This window comes from Bubalus kerabau, chromosome 23, assembly GCF_029407905.1.
Source record: "Bubalus kerabau isolate K-KA32 ecotype Philippines breed swamp buffalo chromosome 23, PCC_UOA_SB_1v2, whole genome shotgun sequence".
Classification (NCBI taxonomy): domain Eukaryota; kingdom Metazoa; phylum Chordata; class Mammalia; order Artiodactyla; family Bovidae; genus Bubalus; species Bubalus kerabau.
This window is the reverse complement of record NC_073646.1, coordinates 30,279,500-30,293,204: the sequence shown is the minus strand read 5'-3', so window position 1 is coordinate 30,293,204 and position 13,705 is coordinate 30,279,500. Positions and strand designations below refer to the sequence as shown.

Sequence of the window (13,705 nt, the reverse complement as noted above, 5' to 3'; positions counted from 1 at the left end):
GAACATTCTTCTCTTGAACCCCAGGGCTTCCCAGGTGGTGCTAGTGGTAAAGAAACCATCTGCCAATGTGGGGGACATAAGAGATGCAGGTTCACTCCCTGGGTCGGGAAGATCCCCTGGGGGAGGGCATGGCAACCCACTCTAGTATTCTTGCCTGCAGAATCCCATGGACAGAGGAGCCTGGCAGGCTGTAGTCCATAGGATCACAAAAGACTTGGACATGACTGAAGTGACTTAGTGCACCCTTGAAGCCCTGTCTTCAGAGATGGGGAAGTTGCTGGATGTTAGGAGGGAGGACCTTGTAGATCCCATTTCTGCACCCCAGGCAGATTCTAGGAACGCTTGAAAGAAGAGTTAGGGTGTGTCAGGCAGGACAGTCATAGTGGATAGAAGATTTTTATTAATTTCACTTGTGTTTCATGTCTCTTCCCAGTGTGTAAGCTCCATGAGGGTAGAGGTCTCCTGTATAGTGCTGGGTACCTAGTAGGTCCAAGGGATGTCTTAGTTTGGGTTCTCCCACAGACCGACTGTGAAACAAAGACTTGAGAGCGTTAGTTTATTTGGGCAGTGGAAAGAGCACCACTAAGGGGAAGTAGAACTGAGAAGGGAAGGCAGCCCCCAAAGTGGGCGTTAGGTAAGTTGTGGGTGATGGAGATTAATCCCACAGGGGGAAAAACTCTAGGAGCCCCTGTAAAACTCACCCCTCAGAGTCAACCAGCTCAAGGGCTGAGGCAGCTGGGGGTATTTATACATCATTTCCCCCCACCTCTGGATGAGAACTATGGTGGTGTGTGTGTGCATCCATCAGTCATGTCCAACTCATTGCAACCCCATGGACTGTAGCCCGCCAGGCTCCTCTGTCCATAGGATTCTCCAGGCAAGAATACTCAGAGTAGGTGGGTGTGTGTATGCTGAAATGAGACCAGGTGGTACATGTCTGGGTATGGCCTCCAGCCTCATGCTTCCTGTGGGGTGGTAAATTTGGGAGATGTGAAGCTGGTTTTCTTAACTGTCTCCACCTGAGGTCTTTTTTTTTTTCTCAGTTCTTAGCCAAGAGAGGCTAAGAGGGAACCAACGATTCTCTGCCTGGGAGAACACGTACCAGGACCCAGCTGGCATCCTTACCGCGTGCAGCCACAATGCCTCTGCCTTTCTCCTTCCACTGACTCTGCGCTTCCCTGCTGTTTTCCTCCAGGTGTAAGGAGCTGAAGTACTCCAAGGAGCTGCCCCAGATATCCATCATATTTATCTTCGTGAACGAGGCGCTGTCGGTGATCCTGCGCTCAGTTCACAGCGCGGTCAACCACACGCCGACCCACCTGCTGAAGGAGATCATCCTCGTGGATGACAACAGTGACGAAGGTATGGGGGCCGCCAGCCTGCAGGCCGTTTTTTGAGACAACGCAAGCAGACAGTGCACAGTGTCAGCGGGGGGATGTGCCCTTATTTCATTCCATCCTGAGCCCAAGAGTCTTTGTCTCCTGTCTCTGGGGCATAGCTGGGGAATGGGGGCTGTTTGGGGGGAAGTAATTCAAGCAAACACTAGTTCATTACTTGAGTCCTCTAGGGCAGGGGTCTCCCAGTCCTCCCCGCCCCCTCGCCAGTCTGCACAGCAGAAGGTGAGTCCCAAGCCAGCACTTGAGCAAAGCTTCATCTGTATTTACAGCCACTCCCCATCGCTCACATTACTGCATGAGTTCCACCTCCTGTCAGATCGGCGGCAGCGTTAGACTCTTCTAGTAGCGCCAGCCCTACTGTGAATTGCACAGGCGAGGAATATAGGTTGCATGCCCCTTATGAGAATCATCTGGAAACCATCCCCATCTCCACGGAATAATTGTCTCCCACGAAATCCATCCCTGCTGCCAAAATGGTTGGGGACCACTGCTCTAGGGCTCTTAAGAATAAATAACTGGTTATGTGTCTAGACTAATTCCCCTCCTTGTATTACCTAAAGTAGATGACATGGAAGAGCTGAATTCCTCTGCAGTCCCCCCACTCCATCTCCCTTGTCCTTTTCTGAGAGGCAGAATAAAAAGGAAAGTTCTGTCCTGTGATGGGAAATGTTTATCATATGTCAGAATTTCCTTCTGTGCCACTGTGCCCAAAATGACTGTCGGTAGAAGGGCACCGTGTTTGCAGATCTTTTAGCATTCAGTTCTGCTAGGAATGATGGCTCAATTTTAAAATATAAAACAAGCAAATATTGGAGAGCAGTAACAGAATGCCTTTGAAGTCCTTGGAATGGAGGTCTGGTGTCAAGGTGGTTGTAGAGGGCTTGCTTTGGCTAACTGTGCCTGTTTGGCCTCTCAGCCTACAAAACTCACTGCAGGGAGAAACCCACACAAGCTGAGGACCCCAGAGGAAGGCAGCCAGTGTGCATGCTTCAGGCCAGGGAGGTTTATCTTCTGAGAAACGGAAGGATTAGGGGCAAACTGAGCTCCTTGCTTTCGTTGTGATCAGTAGAGGATTATTACCCTGTGCTCCTGGGTCAGGAGAGGGTGAAGTAAAGGCAGGACGGTGTCCTGGATCCTGCTGGGAACCTGATGGTCTTCAGGAGCTCTGAGGAGTCTATCACATTTCACCAGCCCAGGAGTTGAAGTCCCCTTGCCCCTTCTGAACCTGTTGACTGTTACCAGGGAAGGGTTTGATTAGGTCTGGACCCAGTAATGCACCCTCAGGGCATCACCATCTTCCGGGCCTCCAGAGTTTGAGGACTAATGAGTCATTTGCTGGATTTTTCCTATCCTTATTTTTCTCCCTTTTTAAAACTCTGGCCATTTCATGATCTATTTTCTTCTAAAACTGACCTTGAGAGTCTTCTTGGGAGAAGGCGGTTCTTTCAGTTCCCTGAAGCCTCGTAAGTCGTGGCTCCAGTGTCTTTCTCTGCAACCTCTCAGCTTGCACCTGCAGACCTCTGGCTTCAGATATACTTACAAACTCTCTGCAAGGAATCCTGGCTCATACTTCCACTCCATTTGCTGGCTAGTCCCACTTATTCCCCAGGTGTCCCCTATCTGTCACTTCATGGGAGATTCCTTTGTTGACATCCGGAGACACTTGCTCTGTGCTGCCTCAGCTCCCTGTACCCTCCTGTAGCACACAGCATGTGAGGTCACTGTGTCCTGCACAGCTGGACAGGGTCTGGTTTCACAGGGCCTGGCTGGTAGCCAACCCTCTGTGAATCTGACCCTGTTACTGAACAAAAGTTCGTGTGCCTGACACACGGTGAGGTCAAACCAGCAGAAACACTGGAGTTTGGAGCAGACAGGGCTATGCAAGGAGACAGGTGGTTCATGCTTAAAAAGCCCTAAACTCCTGGTAACATTTCAGCAAAGCACTTTTAAAGGCAGGGGAGGAAGGCACCATGATAATTGTCACCAACTTCTTGGTGTTGGAATCCTTTGTTCTTGCAGCTGTCCACTAGCCCAGGTCAGGATGTTCCCGTAAACCTCCAATGAGACTAATGTTATTCTCCGTTCTGCAACTTTTATCTCTGGATGAATGGAAAAATGTTTTACCCTTAAAGGTTAGAGCCTTGAAAATGGGCTGTCTTGTATGTTTCAGGCTATAGGCAACATTCTTTTACAAAAGGTGCAGAGCCAGCCTGGCTCAGCATGACAGGCAACAGAGCACAAAGGTTAAAGTAAAAGGAACAGATCTAACATGGAGTCAGATTTGTTCCTCCATTTACAACTCAGCTGGACAGTAAGCAATGATGCTGAATAGGGCTGGAAAAGGGGTGTTAGGGGCTAGCAGTGATGTGACCAGAGGTGGTGCAGAGCAGAGCTGAAAGACCCAGAGAAGAAAGCCGACAGTAGGTGCTAGACTGAATTGGGGTGAGGGCACATTACCAGTGGGGCCCCTTCCCCAAGGGGAGATCTCGGCAGACTCAGCCTGCAAGGAAGACGTGGAAGGATAAGCTAGTGTCAAACAGAACGTGAGCTCTGAGAGAACAGGGGTCTCTGGTAGATGTCTTAGTGTGGGTTCCCCCAGAACAGCCCCTGAAACTAAGATTTGAGTGCAGTAGTTTCTTTGGGAGGTAAAGTGCATCATCAGAGGAGTAGGGAAGTAAGACAAAGAAGGGAAGGCAAAGCCAGAGTTAATGCCCACCCCTCAAAAGGCCATCTACTCAAGGGCGAGGGAGCTGGGATATTGATACACCTTTAGCATCAGATGCTTTCACATCAGCACCTCCTGGAACCCTGACTTGGAAGAAGTTCTGCGTCATGAGATCTGGGGTGGGTCTAAGAATTTACATTTTTCACAAGCTTCCTGATGTGCTACTGGTGTAGGGACCACGCTTTGAAACCCACTGAGCTAAGTGCCATTTCAGCGGTTCATACTTTAGGTCTAAATGAAGATGTTTAGTGGGTGAGAAAAGGTGGGGAAGAGGTATTTGTTTCCGTCTGATCCTAAAGTTAATTCTCATTCATCCTCCCCTGTCCCCTGAGATACCTAGGCAACCCAGAATGGACCACATTAATAGAGTTTCCCTCTTTTCTGTCTCAGGTTTAGCATCTATATTTTTCTCCAGGCTAAACATGCCTTCTCTTTATCTGGAAGAGGAATTTAACTTTTTTTTTTCTTTGTGACTAGTATTAACAGATTTTGTAAATGTTCTATACACACTTGAAAAGACCCCCCCACACACACTGTAATCATGAAGTTGAATTCCTGCCAGATATCAATTTTGTGTATTTAGCTAGACTATGAGTTTATTTTCTTAAGTCTTCTTGATAATGGTGTTTTAAAATCTCCTCCTACAATATCTACTCCTTCCTGCGTTCTTAATAACATTTGATTTCTGTATCTTGTTGTCAGTTTCTTTGGCAACTATGGATTTGTATCTGCATGGCTTCATTATTAGCAGTGGTTGTTACCATTATGTAATGCTCCCTTTATCTTAAAAACATGCTTTTTTTCCCCCTGCGTGAATATAGTTTGTCTAACATTAATATTGTTATCCCTGCTTACCTTCTGTCTGAATTTGATTAAAACATTTTTTCAAGCCTTACCAATTTTTTTTTCCTGATCTTAAAAGTAAGGCACGCTCTCTGTAGGAACATTTGAATCTATCAAAAAGTGCATATAATTGGACAAAAACAAATACCAAAGAGACTAACCAGAAACAACTGCTCATTTACCCATGTTCTCACCTCTTTTTTTTCATGCATGTTTTACATTAGGCCCCTATAATAAAAACAAGTTAATCTTCTTGTTTTCCTTCCCTGAACTGTGAAGCAGAAATATCCCTTTTTATTAAAAAAAAGTTCTGCAACCATCATTTTAATGAGGGTAGAATGGTTCTTTCTCAGGCCGGTAAAGACCAGCTCAGGTGGGAACTGTAGCCCTTCACTTCCATGTGATCACATACATTCAAGGAAAAAAAATAGGCTTTTAAAGGAATTAAAAAAAAAAAAAAAAGACTGGCTCAGGGAAAAGGTTGAATAGTCAGGTGACTCTGGATCTGTGTACACAGGTAAATCAGGGACTTTCCTAATTAGGTTTTTTTTTTCTAAGTCATTTGTTTCATTCACCTTGAATATTGACATTGGCCTACATTAAACCCAAGGAAGGGGCAATTCTTTGTATCCTTGTGAGTTATTATACTGAAATCACTCATAAGTGGCCACATCTGACCTTGCTAGCAGCTCCCTTCTTGGCATCTTTCTCATCTGGAAGCCCTGGCTCCACTGTCTTCTGATTGTTCTCCAGTCTTCCTCTTTCTGCTTTAGTTGGGATCACTCATGGTTCTCCGACTTTCCAGGTAGCTCAGCTGTTAAAAAAAAAAATCCTCCTGCAATGCAGAAGACCTGGATTCGATCCCTGGGTTGGGAAGATCCCCTGGAGGAAGGCATGGCAACCCACTCTGGTATTCTTGCCTGGAGAATCCCCGTGGACCAAGGAACCAGGAGCCTGGTGGGCTACAGTCCATGGGGTCACAAAGAGTCGGACACGACTGACCAACTGAACAGCAGCAAAGGCTTACAAAAGCTTCTTCTGGGGAAGGCATCTCGGTCATCAGTGACCCCAGAGAAGCAGGGCTCACCCTGGTGGGGGCACCTGGCAGGGCTACTGTGTGAACCAGATAGTGGGTATAAGGCAGAAAGCTGGACAGATGGAATGAACTGACCTGTGTTTTCTGCTCTGACCTCATCAGGGTGTACTGCCTTCCTTCAGGGGGAAGTATAAGGATGAAATCAGTGTCCTCAGCTGATCCAGGTAGCAGGTATGGAGTGCCAGCACACACTTAGCCTCTGGTCAGAACATCTAGTTATAGGGAAGAATGGGGAGCAGACTCCTTCGAATGATCTACCCTGAGCTTTAAGTGTGGTCAGGTTGCAGGGGAGATAGTAATAATAACCCTCAACACATCTGCATCCAGTCACACCACTCGCATATGGACGGTTGGCCATGGTGCGTCCATCTGTATTCCTCGTCCTCCGGGAGCTCTCTTTTGCCCCCCACCAGTGTTGGATTCCATCTCTCTTTCTTGGTTTACGTTCTTATTTTGGTGAAACTCAACGTCTCAGGCTTCCTGAGAAATATTATAAGGAAGATAGAATCTTTTGAGATCATCCATGTCTGAAAGAAGCTTTGTCCTAATCTTTCTTAGGACAGAAAGATGATGTGTGAATGATGACCTGATTGAATTAGCTATCACCTTTTTTTTTTTTTTTTTTGTCAGAATGTTGATGGGTTTGCGCCATTATTTTCCATCTTTCAGTGTTTTTTAGAAGAAACAGAGGAGTCCTGATTCCTTAATCTTTTGCATGTTTCTTTCCTTTCCGGAATCTTCATTTTGTTCATGGAGTTTGGAAATTCACAATGATGAGCCTTGTAGGTTCATTTTCATCCTTTGGTCATTCAGTGGCATCAGTGTGGAATCTACTGTCAGTTTTTGGAAAATTTCTTGGAATATTTAACTGGTAATTCCTCCCCATTCTTCTCCATTCTCTCTTTAGGCATCTCCCATTATAGTCCATTGTTAAACCTCCTAGATTGAAACCCCTAATTTTCTTATCTTCTCTCTGCTATCTTTCCTTATCTTTTTGATCTGATATATTTGCTTTCTTCAATTTTATTTCCTTTCCCTTCTTTTCAGTTCTTGTATTTCTGCTATCACGATTTTGCTTCCAAGTCCTCATTTTTATTCTCCGAAAGTTTCTTTTTATTTTTTTTTATTTTTTTAAATTTTAAATTTTATTTTATTTTTAGACTTTACATAACTGTATTAGTTTTGTCAAATATCAAAATGAATCCACCACAGGTATACATGTGTTCCCCATCCTGAACCCTCCTCCCTCCTCCCTCCCCATTCCATCCCTCTGGGTCGTCCCAGTGCACCAGCCCCAAGCATCCAGTATCATGCATCGAACCTGGACTGGCAACTCATTTCATACGTGATATTTTACATGTTTCAATGCCATTCTCCCAAATCTTCCCACCCTCTCCCTCTCCCACAGAGTCCATAAGACTGTTCTTTTTAGAGTGTATTGTTTTTATTTAATGGAAGCAATATGTTTTCTGATCCCTTGGAGGATATTAATAATGTCTTGTTTGGTTTTTCAGTTTTCTCCCTGTGTAGTCTGTTTCCACAAGGTGCTTTTTTTTCCCCCTCTTTGTTATGTAGTTTCTATCTCCCACCTTGGGGGCTTTCTTGCCTGTCCAGCTAGCCTATTGTATGCTCATGATTACCTCTTAAAAGGTGATTAGACAGCCGGGGCTGGAGGAGAGAAAAATGGGACATTATTGTATCATGGATTCAGAGTTTCAGTTTGAGAAGATAAAAAGTTCTGGAGATGGATGGTGATGGTGTGCTTGTACAACAATGTGATTATATTTACTCTCATTGAACTGTAAAGTAAAATTTCACACTATATATACATGTGTGTACACACACACACACACACACACACACACTCTGGGCGTTTAGACTTTCTAGATTTGACAGCAGAGGCATCAGACACATCTGTCGATCTGTGAATCCCCTTTCCAGGCTCCCTGGCTTTGTGGTTGATGTCTCACCTTGTGTCTTCTCTGACCTTGAAGGTCATAGGTTTGTTTATTTTATTTTTGAATCCCTTTCCTATAGTCTTCAGCAGCTTGTGTCAAATTTGTGAGTTACAGTCATCATCTTATCCCAGAAATTCTATATTCATTTTTAAGAACTTTCATAGAAATTGAATTTGTTCTCCAAATGCATATACTGTCCAATGAAAAGTATGTGAAAGTGTCTCTTTCATTGTATCCTCACCAACACTAGACCTTATTCATCTTTGTCATCTTTGCTGTTCTGGTGAGTCACAAATGGATATCATTTTTCATTTTTAAAACTGCATTTTTGAAATGTTAGTGGTGTTGAACACTTTTTCATATATTTGACCATATTTTCTTTCTTAATGGATTTGCCTACTAATGACACTCAATTTTTTTCTATTGGAATATTTATCTTATTGATTTATAAGAACTTTGTATATATTAAAAAAACTTTTTACCTTCATTTTATAGATACTTCTCTCAATTTGAGCTCTCACTTTAATTTGTTGACAATGTTTTTAGACAAGCATAAATTTTGCATTTTTATATAGTCAAATCCATCAGTCTTTTCCTAGAGTAATGTCCCAAGGAAGTTATTTATAATCCTTAGAAGGTACAAATATTTATGCATATTTTCTTATAGGTAAACATTCCTTTTCAAAGTAAATTCCAACAAACTAAATATTTTTATATCAGGTCTGAGAAAGTTTTAATCTAGAGACTCTTGTCTGAAAGTATGGCTATCTAGAGGTATTTAATAATTAATCCTCACCATTTATTTGAAATATTTGTTTTCATATGCTAAAATATTTTAGATTTGAAAACATTGAGGCTGAATCACATGAAGACTGATTGGTTATGAAGGAGGATAAACAAGAGGTGGGGGTCGGAGAGGAGTCCCAGGGTCCTGGCTACGGTGACAAGACAGGTTGGTGCTCTCCATTAAGACAAGAATATGGTGGTGCAGTGGTAAAGAATCTGCCTGCTGATGCAGGAGACACAAGAGACACAGGTTCGATCCCTGGGTCAGGAAGATCCCCTGGAGAAGGCAATGGCAACCCACTGCAGTGTTCTTGCCTAGAAAATCCCGTGGACAGAGGACCCTGGTGGGCTATAGTCCATGGCATCGCAGAGTCAGACATGACTGAGCAACTGAACCACCATCAGGTTTGGGAGAGGGACTGAGCTCACCTTTTGGATATGCCAAGTCCAGATTCCCCTGGAACTTTGCTGTGCCTTCCAAACTGAAGGGTAACATTGGCCATTACGTTGAAATTATATTAGAAAGTTCTTCATTTCCACTATTATAATCTTTAATGCATAAATTATATGCATAATACATGTCCTATCAGTAGTTTCTGTTTTTTGAAAACTTTTTTCCCCTTTTCCTTAAGCAGTATGTGGAGGTCTTGGCCAAGGCACCTACCTTTTCTGAGCTTGAGTAAATTGTGGGTGATAGTGGCTTTCATGCAGAGTTTAAATTATGGGCTTTCTTGGTGATACTTGTAAAGCACATTGTACTGAGTTGGCCAAAAAATGGTTCAGGTTTCTCTGTAAGATAGTACGGAAAATCCTGAATGAACTTTTGGCCAATCCAGTAAAAGTTCTGGGAGTATAATCAAGCGTGTAAGCATTGAGTGTGCTTGTGGTGTTACTTGATTTGCCAACTCCAGCTTATTCCTCAACATCGATTTGTGTGTCACCTCCACTGGGAAGCCTTCCTGGATTTCCTAGATGTAGCTGGGTTGGGGACCCTCTCAGCCTCTGCTCCTGGACATCAGTGTATCATTTGGCTCAGCACTTAGCTCGCTGTATTATCCCTGTGCACTTGCCCATCTCTCAACTATAGAACCCTTGAGGGCAAGAACCAGAGCCCTTCTGTGCTGTGTCCCCAGTGCCTTGTGTACTGCCAACTTACAGGGCTGGCTGGATCTGTTCCTTTAAAAGGTATGTGTACAAAGCAGTGTTTGTACCTCCCCTGGCATCCTCCTGGGAGTTTTTGTGTTTAGCATTGTTCTATTGAACTGACCAAAAAGTTCATTCAGGTTTTTCCATATGAAAAACCCAAACGAACTTTTTGGCCAACCCAATACATATCTTGGCTTCAATGCCCTTGTTGTGTTCATTTAGATCTCAAAAGCCACGTGTCCCCAGTCATCACTATTTGCGTCTCTTGGTGCCCTGGGCGGCCGTAGACCTCGTCACTCACCGTTCCCCATGAGTGAGCACCCCTGATCGAGCACTTCCCTTGGTTGTGTGTTTACTGGTTGAAAGCACGATGTATCGAGTGAGAAAACTCTTTTCAATGGAAGGCTCAACCCTCCGGGCTTTCAAAAGGGATTTTAGAGAAGGCATACTGGCATTGTTTGCTTTTCTTCTTGGGTTATCATTGCAGAGATAGGAGAGGTCTTGTGTTTCGGGAAGATAACATTTTTCCTGTGTTGAGGCTCTGAGTGAAGTAGCCAAGGGACACCTTGTTATCACACTGCTCCATACTGGGCCAGGCTTCCTTATTGGAATGGCACCTGCCTCTCCCCAACCTGTAAAGAGCCTTACTAATCAGAAATAATACTTGTTTTTTTTTTTTTTTCCCCCCAACCAGATCACTGCAGTGTGACAACATTTGCTCTGTGGGTCTGTAATCACAATTAGGTTGTACATTTGCATTTCTCCCTGTGGTATTTTCAGGCCATGGGGAGGAGAGGAGAAGGAGTGAGTGTATCTTTACACTAAAGATAATGTGAGAACTCAGCTAAACCTTCCTATGTTAACTGCTTAAAAAACACCACCACAAAACCTCGTTATTTTCAAATAAATTTATATTCACAAAAAGTTGCAAAAATGTACAAGGGGTCTGTGCCCTTCTCTGAGTTTCCCCCACTGATAACCTCTTGCAAAACTCTAGTACAGTGACTTCCCTGGTGGTCCAGTGGTTAAGAATCCTTCTTGCAATGCAGCAGATGGAAGTTTGATTCCTGCTCAGGGAACTAACATCCCACATGCCACATTGCAGCTAGAGAGTCTGCACTGCAAGGAAGGATCCATTTGTTTAGTCCTTCATCAGTGGAAGATTTGGGTGCTGTGAACATTGGCGTACAGATGTTGATACAAAAATAAATTTTCATTTCTCTGGGATAAACACCTAAGGGTCTCATTGCTTGAATTACGGTGAACACACATTCAGTCGAACTTTCTGGTCATTTATTCCATTTATGTGACAACTTCTCTTTAAAAATCAGATTAATTGTGTGTCTTCCAGCCAAATTTCCAGTGGAGGAAAAGTTTCTGTTTTAACCTTGGCGACCTTGACTGTGATACCAATGGGGAATGGGTTGCATTCCTATAGAACCAGGAGTAATTAAAAAACTAAGCTGAGGGACTTCTCCAGTGGTCCACTGGTTAAGACTCTGTGCTTCCAGTGCAGGGGGCACAGGTTCGATCTCTGGTTGGGGAACTAATATCCCATATGCCTTGTGGCCAAAAAAAAATTTTTTTTTTTAATGTATGTTGAAAATTTTGCCTTGGGATCAGATTTGGTTTTCCATTAGATAAGACCCATTGGGCTTCTCAGGTGGCAATAGTGGTAAAGAATCCACCTGCCAATGCAGGAGATGCAAGAGACTCGGGTTTGATCCCCGGGTTGAGAAGATCCCCTGGAGGAGGAAATGGTAACCCACTCCAGTATTCTTGCCTGGAAAATTCCTTGGACAGGGGAGCCTGGCGGGCTACAGTCCATGGGTTGCAAAGAGTTGTACACAACTAAATAACTAAATACACACACACAAGACCCAACAATACAAGGTCCTGGAGGGGCTTATACACCCCCAGAGATGAGAATGAGGCTGGACCCAGGGAAAGTGAGACCCAGGCACTCAGACAAAATAGTGTTCTTCTTCCCGGGCTCCTCCGTCTCTGAGCTCCTCCCTCCCCTGTTGGCTTGGGAAGACTGGCCACCTCCAGTTTTCTAGGCCATCTGGAGGGAAGCATGGCTGCAAAGATAGCCCAACGTTGACATTGTAATTAGAGCCTCAGTCATTGTAGGGGGACAGGACCACCTCTCCAGGGGAATCCCAGGGAAGGGAACTGGTGCTCTAGTTTGGATCAGATGGCCTTCACTGGACCTGCCAACTGAGGCAGGAGGACAGGGTAATGCATAGAACTACCACACTCCAGTAACCCTGGGGGAAATCTCAAGAAACAGAGGGAGCAGGGTGGACAAGCACACCATGGACCTTGTTTGTTGTAACCACATCCATGGGATTCATGCTTGGGGTTCCCACAAGTTGGGGAAATCAGTGAGGCCTTTGAGAAGGATGTGGCACTTGAGTTGGACCATGAGAGACAGTTAGAACTTGGGCATATGGATGGGAGGGAACAGCAGTGAAGGGAAGTAGATGAACCTGGATCTCAGGGCACAAATGCTTGGAACATAGAGATGTTATAGACCAGGGTTCTTGGCTTCCTTGTGCTTAGTCTCTCAGTCGTATCCAACTCTTTGTGACCCCATTGACTGTAGCCCACCAAGCTCCTCTGTCCATGGGGATTCTCCAGGCAAGAATACTGGAGTGGGTTGCCATGCCCTCCTCCAGGTTATCTTCCCAACCCAGGGATTGAACTCAGGTCTCCCACGTTGCAGCCAGATTCTTTACCATCTGAGCCACCAGGGAAGCCTTGTTGCCATGCCCTCCTCTAGTGGATCATCCCAACCCAGGGATCAAACCCAGGTCTCCTGCATTGCCGGTGGATTCTTTACTGTCTGAGCCACCAGGAAATAGAATTTGATCAGAGGCCAGACAAGAAACTCAGGCAGAGCTTTATTGGGGCCCCTGCTGCAGCAGAGGGGAGCAAGAACAAGCAACAGGTTCCCTTGCTTGCTGGCTCCCTGAGGTGGGGGTCCAGCTTATTCCTTACATGGGACGAGGGCAGGGATGGGTGCAGGGGTGGCTAAGCTAGTTAGCCCACCCCTTAGGTGGTGGTGTGTGCAGGGGGTCTGTGCAGTACCCCGCTTTTGCTCCAGGTTCTTCCAAAGTGGCAGTTGGGTATTTTGGTCTCTCTGTAGCTTTTGTCCAGAAGTTGCCCCAACCGCACTTTAACCGTCGTTTTTAGTCTCATGCAGTCTTTTTTGTATTCTGTTGCTCAAGGAGAGGTGTGTTCAAATGCAGCCATTGCGGCACTGCCGCAGAGGGTCCCAGCTCCCAGCCTGTCCCAGACAGGAAGGCGGGCAATGGGATTCAACATGTAAGAATTGATGGAGTTTCAGAGAGAGAGCATCCTAGTCAGAGATGGGGACTTGCTGAGCCACAGGATTGAAGAGGGGCAGCATGATCATGTCCTGTGATAATGCTGAGCAGCCTCAGAGCAGGAGGGATTAAGGGGAAAAAAAAAAAAAAAAAGGCTCCTTGAACAGCCTGGCTGGGGATGGGGATCAGGTGAGACAGAGGGAGAGGTGGGTCAAGGGAGCCCAGGGGTTGGTGGAAATACAATCATAAAGGCCAGGCGTGGCCGTTTTCACCTTTGTTCCCCAAGGAGCAGCATGGAAGCTTTAATCTTATTATTTTTGGAAAAGTGAGGTGGATCCTGAGTTGGTCCTGATGAGAGAATCTTTAGATCTCTTTAGCTCTGAGCTCTGGGCAGTTTGCTGGGCAGTGGCTCTTTGGCCTCA

General features: G+C 45.1%; 1 protein-coding gene across 1 annotated transcript in view; it reads left to right on the top strand.

The window, feature by feature from the left end:
• The window catches only part of GALNT17 (polypeptide N-acetylgalactosaminyltransferase 17), a 430,162-nt gene that overhangs the window by 210,445 nt on the left and 206,012 nt on the right, over positions 1–13,705 (top strand). Inside the window, exon 3 of the mRNA XM_055561655.1 lies at positions 1,196–1,362. Within this exon, the coding sequence (XP_055417630.1) occupies positions 1,196–1,362 (167 nt within the window). The remainder of the gene's footprint in view (positions 1–1,195; positions 1,363–13,705) is intronic.